The 13,328-nt window shown below is 41.8% G+C and overlaps 1 protein-coding gene across 2 annotated transcripts in view; it reads right to left on the bottom strand.

The window, feature by feature from the left end:
- Nucleotides 1-2,094: 2,094 nt before the first annotated feature.
- The window catches only part of sumf1 (sulfatase modifying factor 1), a 140,654-nt gene continuing 129,420 nt past the window's right edge, over nt 2,095-13,328 (bottom strand). For both annotated transcript variants that reach the window (XM_078543787.1, XM_078543786.1), the window contains one exon: nt 2,095-5,231. In XM_078543787.1, coding sequence (XP_078399913.1) covers nt 5,118-5,231 — 114 coding nt within the window. In that variant the 3' untranslated portion in view covers nt 2,095-5,117. The remainder of the gene's footprint in view (nt 5,232-13,328) is intronic.

Below are 13,328 nucleotides of genomic sequence, written 5' to 3'. Positions count from 1 at the left end.
TTTGTCTGCAATGGACATAAAGTGAGCACAACCATTCTGCAATGAATTACAGTGGGATGTGCTCTGAATTTCAGGCTGCTCCTTGCTTACCTTCTGCTCACTAGCAGAGTGAAACATTTTCAGATACTTGTTTGAACTGCAGGGTGGGAACTCCCTAGGGTGACATTGGTCCCAGAAGCAAGTTATGTGCCGGCTGGGCTCAGTGGCAGCACTCTTATCTCTAAGTTAGTAGGCCATGGGTTCAACTCCCATGCAATCTTCCTGTCATGCTGCAGAGCCAGAAGTACTACCACTGCTGCCCCCACACCTATTGCAGCCTTTGTGTGGACAGAGCACTGACTCCTGTGCCCTTCCCATGAGGATGCAGCATCATTTTCTGGCAAACCTCACAACACTTCCTAAAACACTCCAGAGCACTTCCAGGCAGCTTGTGGCAGTTGAGGTTCTTGAGCACATTTCAGAGTAGCACTGGGGCAGTTTTATTGCACAAAGCCCCATCTACCCTCTCAGGTGGACGTAAAAGATACCTTGGCGCTATTTGAAGAAAAGCGGGGAGTTACACCTGTGTCTTGCCCAACATTTATCCCTAAACTAACACCTAAAACTGATTGTTTGTGGGATGCTCTTTGTGGGATCTTGCTGTGCACAAATTTGGCTGCCGCATTTCCTAATTACAGCAGCAACATGCTACATAAATTCTTAATTGGTTATAAAGTGCTTTGGGTCAACCTGAAGTTGTGAAGGGAAATATAAATGCATGTCTTTCGTCCTTTTGGGGACACATAACATAAACTCTGGGACACAACATTGCAGCAGCAAAGCACAACAGTATTTCTGTGAAAACTCTGTTGGGTAAGTTCAGGCATGGAATGGCATTCCTTTGCAAAACAGTATCCCCATAAATGAGAAAAGGGCACTGAAGAGCAAACATGTGTATATAATCAGCCAGAGCCACAAACACGAAGGAGCTCTTCAGAGTAATACTTACCTGCCATGAAGATAGCTGATGTTAATGAGCTACTGTCACCTTCAGTGACCCTTTTATACCACAAATCAAACTCTGAACAATTATCGACTTTAACATCCCTCTATTTATTCTGTAGTACTGTTGTTTAAACTGCTAGTCCTGTAGCTTGAAGGAGTTGTTGAGCCCCAACTGTGTGAAGGTACTGAATTAACAAAACACACTGGGAGCTGCTTTTAATGATTCGGTTGCTGCTGTTGTGAGTCATCCCACCCCCACCAGGTCACCAGCGCTCAGTGCTCGAATTAAAAGTCATTCAGATCAAGCAAAACAGAAGTAAGTGCTGCAGACCAGTCGATCTCCCTGTGACATTACACATGGAGAGGCAAAACTGAGTGCAGTCTTTAGGGGAAATGGGGTTAGAGGAGAGGAGATAATTGGACCATGGTGTTCAGTTGCCTTTCTGCCATTATTTTAAGGTCATACGCTCTGCCTTTATTATACAATACTTTGTTTTATTATTGTTTATTATTTATTAAGGTCTGGAATTCCCTCCCCAAAACTCTACACCCCTCTCTTCTCCTTTAAAACGTTCCTTAAACCCGACCTCTTTTACCAAGCTTTTGGTCACCTATCCTAATCTCCCCTCCTTTGACTCAATGTCATGTTTTTGTCTATGTTCCTGTGAAGCGCCTTAGGATGTTTTGCCACTTTAAATGCACTTTATAAGTGATTCACATTTAAATGATAAAACACAGCAACTTCAGAAAGCAGAGAAGAGTTGGTTGAAACGTGGGAGTTTCTCTAGCTTCAAGGCTGACAAGATGAGACACAAAACTACAGCACTAACAATGGTGGGAAGTGCAATTTCAAGATGACATTATAAATGTAGTCTTCATTATAAATGTCAACATAAGAATTTATAATAGAAACCATTGACAGGATGTGCATACAGATATGATATGTTTAGTATATCATGTAATTACATACATACATATATATATTTTATATATATATAATATATATACAGGAGAGGACAGCTAATCTTGGAAGTAATTCTCCTGGTTGAGAGTTTGAGAATCAACAAGTTTAGGCATAGCAAAGGTAGAATTAAAAGGTAGACACGGTGCTTTTGTAAAAATGGCAATTTATCTTGAATGTTGTCAAATCCAATTGCATATACACACACAAACACATCGTTTTTAAAAATTATTCATGTAATGTGGCTAGGCCAGCATTTGTTGCCCATCCCTAATTGCCCTTTAGAAGGTGGTGGTGAAGTGCCACCTTGAACTGAGTCCAATTGGTGAAGGTGCTTAAAAAGTGCTGTTAGGTAGGAAGTTCCAGGATTTTGATCCAGCGATGCTGAAGAGCAATACATTTCCAAGTCAGGATGGTGTGTGACTAGGCTGGGAACTTGGTGGTGGTGTTCCCATGCATGTGCTTCTCTTGTTCCTCTAGGTGGTAGAGGTCATGGGTTTAGATGTTGTGGAAGAAGTCTTTGTCAGTTGCTTTGGATGGTCTTGTAGATGGTACACACTGCAACCATTGTTGGTAGAGGGAGTGAATATTTAAGGTGGTGGATGAGGTGCAAATCAAGTGAGCTGCTTTGTATTGGATTATGTTGAGCTTCTTTAGTGTTGTTGGAGCTGCTGTCACCCACACAGGTGGAGAGTATTCCATCACTCTCCAGGCTTGTGCCTTTTTGATGGTGGACAGGTTTTGGGGAGTCAGTGGGTGAGTTACTCACCACAGATTTCCCAGCCTCTGACCTGCCCTTTTAGTCACAGTATTTATGTAACTGGCCCAGTTAAGTTTCTAGTCAATGATAACCCCCAGAATGATAATGGTAATGCTGTGGAATATCAAAGGGAGGTGGTTAGATATTCTCTTGTTGGAGATAGTCATTGCCTGGCACTTGTGGCAAGGTTACCTGCCACTTACCAAACCAAGCCTGAATATTGTCTAGGGCTTACTGCATGCAGGCATTGATTGCTTTATTATCTGAGGAGTTGCAAATAGAATTGAATAGTGCACAATCATCAGCAAATTTAGACATTTTGATGGAGGGAAGGATGAGGCACCTGAAGATGGTTGGGCCTAGGACATACCCTGAGGAACTCCTGCAGCAACGTCCCTGGGCTGAGATCACTGGCCTCCAACAATCACAACCATCTTCCTTTGTGCTAGGTATGACTCCAGCTCATGGAGAGTATCCCCCCTTACTCTCATTGACTTCAATTTTGCTATGGCTCCTTGGTGCCACACTCAGTCAAATAGTCTCTTGATGTCAAGAGCAGCCACTCTCGCCTCATCTCTGGAATTCAGCTCTTTTGCCATGTTTGAAGCAAGGCTGTAATGGGGTCTGGAGCCTTAACAGCCCTGGCAGAACCGAAAGAGCCAGTTATTGGTGAGTAAGTGCCCTTTGATAGCATTGTCAACAACACCTTCTATCACTTTGCTGATGATTGAGAGTGGACTGATGGGGCAGTAATTCGCTGGATTAGATTTGTTCTGTTTTTCATGAACAGGATATACCTGGGAAGTTTTCCACTTTGTCAAGTGGATGCCAATGTTGTAGTCAAATGGATCAGCTTGGCTTGAGCTGCCGATAATTCCAGAGCACGTGTATTTAACACAACAGATTAAACTGAAACTGAAATGCTGATAGTCATCAGTATGTGACCACACGAGGGATTCTCTATTGTAGCATTAACAGTACTTGTGCCAGAACCCCTAATGCTCCTATTTTACAATGTAAATACAAATATCAACGCAAAACTATTATGAAGAATACGAACTGAGATCTAGTGACAGTGGATTGGAACAACACCAGCTTCTGTTCATCAAATCATTCTGTCCCTCAAATCATTCTGTTCCAAGAGAGACCACATGACAGGTTCATTAGAGTACTCCTTTATCATTTCTATTTATAATGTCAGTAACCAACTTGATTGGTTGCAACTTCATTCCTGCTTTTTAAATGAAGCCCAACCTACCCAATCACATTTTGCTTCCCAGTTTTTCCCTTTCCTCTCCTGTGGCAGGGAGTTGTGCTGGAGATAAGTACCTGTAGTTCTCTAGCACCTTGACAAGCATTAGCCAGCAGCAGTGACCAACCACTTTCACCTCTGAATTAGAAGCTTGTGAGTTTAATGTCTAGTCCAGAGACTTCAGCACATAATATGGGCTGACACTCCAGTATATTACTGTGCAAGATGGAGGTGCTGACTTTCAAGTGAAATGTTAAACTGAGGCTCCATTCTCCCCTCTCAGCTGAATGTAAAAGATCCCACAGCATTATTCGAAGAGCGTCAGGGGAGTTGCCCTAATATATCCCTGAACCAACACAGATAAAACAGATTATGTGGTAATTCATTTACTTGCTGTTTATGGGACTTGGCTGCATGAAAATTGGCTGCTGTGTTTCCCTACATTACAACAATGGCTACACTTCAAAAAGTAATTCATTGACTGTGAAGTCCTTTGCGAAATGCTAAGGAAGTTATAGGTGCGATAGAGACGTAAGCTATTTCTTTTATATATGCTGTCAATATTATAATTTATATAAAGATGCGCTGTGCCATACAATTCAGCCCCTTCTTAATCCAGTACTTGAGACTGACCTTACGCCATGTAAAGTGTACCTATAGAAATTTTAAAACTGTTGAAAAAAAAACCTCCATTAAGCCATTTGACATCATCATTGGATGAAGAGCAGACTTTGATCTTATATAGCCATTGACTGAAAGTTTGGTCTAACAATGCGTTCAGCTCAGCCTTATTGTGTTACTTCATGTTGCAGTGTGGGTGGTGACGTTTTTAAGCAAGAGGATTGATTTTATTTTAGCATTAACAAAGACAGAATCCTGCTTCAGTGAGTCCCAAAGTATCAGCTGAAACTGGTGAAAAGGACAAACATTTCAAGGCCTCTGTGCTGTCTGTGCCTTTAAATTCATACCATCTGAATGCAAAGATCAGTGGCTGGGATATTCATCAACTTATTGGTGAAGTCTAGGAAGCTCTGGTTGCCGATTGCTGTAAGGGCAAGTTCACTCTTGACATGTATTCACCTTCTTTCCAGTCTTAGGAAGGCTAATACTTTGATGCTTGGGTTCTTGTTGGCTCTCTCCAGGAAGCAGCTTGCTCAGTCTCACCTCAGGTAATCTGGCAGAACATCAGCAGCACAGCGGAAACCAAGGTTGGAGGCAGAGCTGTCTGGTGTGTTCTGACTGCGAGCAGCACAGCGATATCTGTAGCAATAGGACTAAAAATACCTCTGAATGTTAGAGATGGACAAGCATAACAATTGATTCACTCTGCACCCTCAGATCCTCTCTTGGCCCATCACACATTCTAGATGTAAAACTACTCTTTGGTCCACACACCACTCTCCCCAGAGCCCTGAAATATTTTCACTTAAGTCTTTAGCCAATCCTCTTATGAAAGTTATTACTAAATCTGCTTCCAGCGCCCTTTTAGGTAATGCATTCCACATCATAACAATGTGCTGCATAAAATAAATCCTCATTTTCCCCTCTGGTTCTTTTGCCAGTTAGCTTAAGTCTGTGTCCTCTGGTGACTGATCATCCAGCCACCAGAAATAGTTTCCCCTTGTTTATTCCAATGTCATGGTGAAGGCTGGCAGCAGGGAAGTGCAGATCAAAGTGACTGTAGTTCCAAGAAGCTGGAAATAACCTGTCAAGCAGTGAAAGCACACTGTTAGAAGAGGTGCTGTGAGAACCAGCCTCTCACCTAGGCAGGGCTACAGCTATTCAGTTTCACTCTTTCAAGGCTTCCCAGCCTGTCAGTTTCACTGAAGAAGTGCCCTCCGTTGTGCACTTGCTTGGTTTACCCTGGCAAGTTCCACACAGCTCAGGAAACCTTTGCATTGATTCCTAAAGCCAGAAAACTGGGTTAAATCCTCTGTTAGTTGGAGATTTCTTTTTTCAAAATTACTTATCCAAAAGTTCCACGGGAATTTCCCAGTCATCGAGTTTCAACCCAGAAATAGGCAGAATCATGTCAGGTGCCTGACTTGGTGCCAGTGTTTGGGGTTTTAACCCCCTGCCAACATGTGAGCCTGTCTCCCCTTAGTAGTTAAAATGCTGTCTCAGTCTTTATTTAAAAAGCAAAGGATCCCATATAGATTTTTTTTAAACAGCTTTATCAAGTTGTCCTGCCATCTTCGAAGACTTGTCTAAGTGAAAGTGCAGGTCGTTCTGCTCCTGTCCCTGTACCATTCTTAAAACTGTGCCATTTATGAATGCAGAAGCTGGAAAATTGTGACTGTTGCGGTGAAATGTGCGACTTATGAGGATATAATTTTAGTAGAACGTCTCTGAGCAATCAGACAGACATTCTCACATTTTCCATTTTTAAAAATTCATTCAGGGGATGTGGGTGTCACTGACTAGGCCAGCATTTATTGCCCATCCATAATAGCCCTTGAGAAGATGATGCTGAGCTGCTGGCTGCAGAAGTCCATGTGGTGTAGGTACACCTACATTCCTTTTAGGGAGAGAGTTCCAGGGTTTTGACCCAGCTACAGTGAAGGAATGATGATATATTTCCAAGTCAGGATGATGAGTGGCTTGGAGGGGAACTTCCAGGTGGTGGTGTTGCCATGTGTCTGCTGCCCTTGTCCTTCTAGATGGTAGTAGTCATGGGTTTGGATGGTGCTGTCGAAGAAGGCTTTGTGAGTTGCTTCAGTGCATCTTGTAGATGGTACACACTGCTGCCACTGGCCGTCGGTGTTGGAGGGAGTGAATGTTTGTGGATGGGTTGCCAATCAAGTGGGCTGCTTTGTCCTGGATGGTGTCAAGCTTCTTGAGTGTTGTGGGAGCTGCACTGAGCCAGGCAAGTGAAGAGTATTCCATCACACTCCTGACTTGTGCCTTTCAGATGGTGGACAGGCTTTGGGGAGTCAGGAGGTGAGTTCTTTGGGGACATAACTAACAGGATATGATAAGGGAGAACCAGTGGATGTGGTGTATTTGGATTTTCAGAAAGCTTTTGCTAAAGTTCCACATAGTATGCAAAATTAAAGCACAAAGGATTGGGGGTAATATGTTAGCATTGACGGAGAATTGGTTAGCAGACAGGAAACAGAATAAATGGGTCTTTTTTGGAGTGGCAGGTGATGACTAGTGGGGTACTGCAGGTATCAGTGCTTGGGCCCCAGCTATTCACAATATATATCAATGGTTTGGATGAAGGAACCAAATGTAATATTTCCAAGTTTGCTGATGACACACAACTTGGTGGAAATGTGAGTGGTGAGGAGGGTGTTAAGAGGCTTCAAGGCCATTTAGACAGGTTGAGTGAGTGGGCAAATACATGGCAGATGCAGCGTAACGTGGATAAGTGTGAAGTTATCTACTTTGAAGGAAAAACAGAATGGCAGAGTATTATTTAAATGGTGATAGATTGGGAAATGTTGAGGTACGAAGGGACCTGGGTGTCCTTGTACACTAATCACTGAAAGCAAGCATGCAGGTCCAGCAAGCATTTGAGAAGGCAAATGGTATGTTGGCCTTCATTGCGAGAAGACTTGAGTACAGGAGCAAGGATGTCTTACTGCAGCTGTACAGGGCCTTGGTGAGACCACAGCTGGAGTAGTGTGTGCAGTTTTGGTCTCCTTACCCAAGAAAGGATACACTTACCATAGAGGGAGTGCAGCAAATACAGTTACCTAATAAAAATCTACAGATCTGAGACTTGAATGCTCCAGCTGACCCAGCATCCATCGCCTTCTGGGGGCAGAGAATTCCAGATTTCTGCTATGGATTGTGTCAGAAAGTGCATCCCGATTTCCATCCTAAATGGCCTAGTTTTAATTTTAAGATTATGTTCCTTTGTTCTGCATTCCCTCATTAGAAAAATGAGTTTTTTCCATATCTACTCTGTCAAATTCTTCCAACATTTTAAATACCTCGATCAGATCACCCCCTCACTGATTGGTTTATGAAGCCTGTTTTCATAAGCCTCCAAATGAGAAGTAGTGAGGGATTAGTACTGGAAAATTAAACTCATTCTCACTTGTAGTCCAATAACTGCTGTAAAGCCCACTGGCTTTATGTAATTTTTTTTGTCTGATTAGAGTCACAGGGTAGTGGAAATCCGGAACTCCCTCCCCAATAAAACTGTTGTGGCTAGGGATCAAACTGAAAATTTCAAAACCAAGATGGATGGTTTTTTGTTAAGCAGGGGTATTATGGGATATGGAATCAAGGCAGGAAAGTGAAGTTAAGACACAGATCAGGCATGATCTAACTGAGCAATGGAACAGGTTCGAGGAGCTGAATGGAAAAGCCTATTCCTATATTCCAGTTGTGTTGCAAACACTTGGGTAAAATGGAACAGTAATTTCACAATGCACTGGACACCACACATCATAGTCCACTGCCTATTGTGGTACTGTCCTTATGCTTGGTCCCTGGCAGAATGGAATTCTCCTATTCCTACGTTCCCAGTACAATCAGGAGAGCATTAAGGATGCTTAAGTTGGGTGTGTTGTAAACTCTTGGCTAATAGTACAGCTCTGTCCAAATAGCAAACCTCTCATTAATAACATTAATCTGTTTTTTGAAATAATAATTATCAATGTTCAGAGCACCACAGACTCCAAATTCAATTAAAATACACACAAAATATCATCTGACAACTTTAATTCTATACATAAAAACTCAACATAATTTAATCGAGGTAGCACATTTTCTACAAATTACCCATTCCTCATTTGTGCTCATTTTATTCACAAAGACCTTTGGTGCAAAACCACTTTATCCCTCTCCTCCCTGTGTGTGCCTGCAACCAGATGTATAATGGGGAATGTCTTACAGTTGGCATAATCAACAGATGGCCCCCAACAGGCTGTTAGTTTTATTTTGACAGTTATCGAAGTGGCAACTGAAAAAGTAAAAAAAAAATTTGGGGGAATGAGAAATGTACAATCTCTCCTAACATTTATAAAAAAGAATGATAGATTACTTCAGTGGATGTTTCAAATTAGTCAAATTCCAGCCCCAGAAGCTCCATGACCCTAAAATGTGGCTCATCTCAGACCTTCCTCTGAATGCATACTTCAACTCGGAGAACATTGAGATTTCTGGTTCTCCATTATTGTGGTCCTTAAAGGGTTAAATCCTAATCTTGACTCCAAAAAAAACGCAAACCCACGGCTGCTTTTAGAACAAGATATTTGCGCCTGTTTTTTAAACATTTACTCTATTTATAGCTAACATGTTATTAAAAAAAAGTTTTACTTTCCAATCTTGAACTGACCTACATAAATGAGGGCGACAATATTTCCTTACTTTTACCAATTGTAGCCGAAGGAAATTACCGTTATCCATAGCTGACCAGCTGTAGGCAGGCCAAGGACTTGCTAAATAATGTCAGAAGACAGATAAGTAATGGAAAGAAGCCAAGTGACCAACTGTTTTAAATCTCATTTAAAAAGTTGAGCGTAGAAACATTACCTAGCAACGATGTCTCTTTTTCACAGCTGACACTTGGTTTCCTGTCAATTTTTCCTACTCAAGCCCTTATCACATTAAGGCCAGAAATAGACTTCCTCTATCTAAAGCTGGACTGCCGTGGTACATTTAAAATAAAAGCAAACTTCATTGGTTTTTTTGGTCAAAGTACAAAGTCAATAGCAACATACTTCATTGTACCCTTAACAGCATCAAGGTGATTGCTGGAAAATGAGAGCATCATTAATTAAGCTATATCCTACTGTGCTAATAAGACATCCAATTCCCCAGAAATTTCACACTGATTAACTTTTCCAAGCAATAGTGCTAGATTCTTAGATTGAAAAATAAATAATCCACTTAGATTTAAATATTCAATTGTTTAAGTCTGGCCTGCTTTCTATGTTTTGAGTGACCTCGGAGTAGAATAGTTAAAATCTTCAGATATACTATAGACAGGAGCTGGTTTGGCTATGGTACTGGTATCTGTTTTAGTGCACAAAGTGAATGATGGAGGAACTTGCATTTAAAAAGGACGTCCCAAATCACTTCACGGCCAATGAGTACTTTTGAAGTTTGGCCATTGTTGTAATGAAGGAAATGCAGCAGCCAATTTTGCACACAGCTAGCTCCGTCAAACAGCAATGAGATAATAACCAGATAATCTGTTTCAGTCATGCAGTTTGAGGGATAAATATTGACCAAAACACAGGAAATCTCCCCTGCTCTTCAATAGTGCCTTGGGATCTTTCATGCCCACTCTACTTACAAGGAATATTTAATGTAACAAAAGGTGCAAACCTTCACAAGATTGTTTTGAAGCAAAATGTGACACCACAGGCGATATTACAGCAGATGGCCAAAAGCTTGGTCAGAGGTAAGTTTTAAGAAGCATTTTAAACAAAGAAAGAGAGGAGGAGAGATTTAGGGAGGGAATTCCAAAACTTGAGACCTCGAGTTAACATTTAAATAATGCGATCAAGTCCTTGGACTGGGCCATTTTTTTATTCGTTCATGGAGTGTGGGCGTCGCTGGCAATGCCAGCAATTATTGCCCATCCCTAATTGCCCTTGGGAAGGTGCTGGTGAGCTGCCTACTTGACAACTGAAGGCCAGTTCAGCGGGCAGTTAATTGTCAACCCTGATTACTTTTGGTCTGGAGTTACATGTAGGCCAGACCAGGCAAGGTTAGCAGATTTCCTCCACTAAAATAATTTTGTGAATGAGCTGAGTTTTTATAACAATCCAGTAGTCACCATTACTGTTACTAGCTTTTTATTTGGGGGTCACGGGGAAACAGTGGCACAGTTTTTTTGTCACTGAACGAGTAATCCAGAGGTCCAGGCTAATCCTCTGGGGGGCATGGCTTCAGAGTCCCATCATGGCAGCTGGTGGAATTTAAATTTAATTAATAAAATCCAGAATTAAAGCTAGTATCAGTAATGGTGACATGAAACTATCATCAATTATCATAAAAACCCATGGCCTGAATTTTACCATCGAGGTGCGCCCGAAGTCGGCGTGGCTGGAAACGGACGTAAAACCCGCTCCCGGCCGAAATGGCGCTGTGAACGTGATCTTACACTGGCTGGCCAATTAACAGCCAGTGTGAAAAGCGCCAAGAGAAAGGCTCAGCGGTGCCGGTGGGGGTGGTAAGAGGGAGGGTGTGGCCGTCACTGCGGGTGCTGGTGAGCACCTCCACTGAGCTCCCTGAAGGCAGACAGATGCCTCAAGGCGCTGCAGACCTCCAAATAATAAAAGCACTAAAATGCTGCAAAAAATGTCCATGCAGCACAAATCAAGCACCTGAAAACATGCCTCATGAAAAAAACAGTACCCAGATGTTTCTTTTTATTTTAAATTCTAACGGAGATTTCATCCCGCACTTGGATGAAGTTTCATCAAAAATGTTAAGCTCGCCTGGCCGGTTGGTCTGTCTGCCAACCATAAGGTTGGACGGGCCACAAAAAAATCACTTTCAATTGGGACGTTAATGAGCTTAATTGCCCACTTAATTGTCGGCGGGCGCTCTTCCAACTTTTGCGTGTGACTGCCGAGCAAAGTATCGCGCGAGTGTGTGATGACGTCAGGACGCTCGCCCGATGTCATCTCACGTGATCATATGTTCAGGTCGGGCACGTGCCCGCCTGCAGGATGTAAAATTCCAGCCCATCTTATTTACTAATGTCCTTCAGGGAAGGAAATCTGCCACCCTTACCTGGTCTGGCTTAAATGTGACTCCAGACCCACAGCAATGTGGCTGACTCTTAACTGCCCTCTGAAATGGCCGAGTAAGCCATTCAATTCAAGGCCATTTAGGGATGGGCAACAAATGCTGGCCTTTCCAGCAACGCCTACATCCCATGAAAGAATCAATAAAAACTTTCCAGATTTATTTAACTAACTGAAATGATAAGTGACTGTTGAGGATCAGATGTGATCTGTGGCTCAGTGGTAGCACTCTCCCTTCTGAATAAGGATCAAGTCCAATCCAGAGATTTCAGCTCAAAATCCAGGCTGACATTCAGTGAAGCTGCACTGTCAGTCATGTCTTCCATTGGCTGACAATTTAAACTAAGGCACCATCTGCCCTCTCATGTGAATGTACAAGATTCCACATAAGAACAGCAGGGAGCTTACCTCTGTGTCCTGGCCAATAATTATCCCTCAAACAGCATCAATATAAAACAGATTATCTGGTCATTCTCTCATTACTTTGTGCAAATGGGTTGCTGAATTTCCTTTATTACAACAGTAACTACACTTCAAAGATACCTCATTGGCTGTAAAGTGCTTTGGGACATCCTGAGATCATGAAGGCACTATATAAATGCAAGTTCTTTCTTCTGTTCTAATGACAGTTCTTGCTCCTAAAGATTCATATGAAAGCCAAAATAAAAATGTCACCATCACTAATCATTTTAATAATGACAAAGAACAATCTGGAGCTATAGCTTCTTTTTGATTGTCACTTTTTGTTGTAACAAATGATTGCTGCTGACCCATGAAAAGAAATAAAAGGAGTGCCTGAGACCAACAGTTTGAGGGAACTGAATTAAATAAACACTTGTGGCATTCTATCTAGACTAATAATGAGAATTAGAAGAATTTTGAGGTTTCCCTTCAAGTTCGGCAATGGTCTATTTTGAAAATAAAGACACACTTAAAGCAAATTAAAAGACTTCTACGGAACTTAATCGGGGTAGGGGATCCCCATCCACCAACAAACTCAACACGGGGGAGGGCATTAAATTCAGCCCATTGTGTGTAAATATATTATGCATTGTTGAATGCATACAACATAAAACAAGTGCACATTGTCCTTTCAGTGTGAGTTGTATTTGGTAGAGGACTTGGAGTTGTTTACTTTGCCCTTTCACTCTATTTGAGGTTTCTAGTGTGTACTAGAGATGTGACTATTTGGACCTCAAGACTTCACTTCTCCAAGCTGGTACCTGGTGGTGCTGTTCACATAAGAATGTAACAAATTGGAGCAGGAGTAGTCCATTTGTCCCCTCCATACTTGACCATCCTTTTTGCATCTTACAGTTAAAAATACCACTGAATGTGTGGCTCTGCAATGTGTTATTATTGCCTGATTGATATTTGAACTTGAGTCTTTTCTGTACAAACATCACAGCATTAATTAAGTCAAGAATAGGAGCAAACTCTAGTGAGGATGTGCCTCATAGGAACACAACCCTGAACATTCATGAACAAAGACAGTTTAAGCCATCAATTCTCATCTGGGTAACTATTACTAAAATTGTGCTATTGACAATTTCAAAGCCAGAAGACAAAATCAACTTGCATTTATATAGCACCTTTAAGATATTAAAAGATTGGAAGGCACTTCATAGAAGCTTTACCAAGCAGTATTTGACA

This window comes from Cetorhinus maximus, chromosome 6 (genome assembly GCF_964194155.1).
Source record: "Cetorhinus maximus chromosome 6, sCetMax3.hap1.1, whole genome shotgun sequence".
Lineage (NCBI taxonomy): Eukaryota > Metazoa > Chordata > Chondrichthyes > Lamniformes > Cetorhinidae > Cetorhinus > Cetorhinus maximus.
Note: the sequence above shows the minus strand (reverse complement) of the source record. Positions and strands in the feature narration are given on the sequence as shown.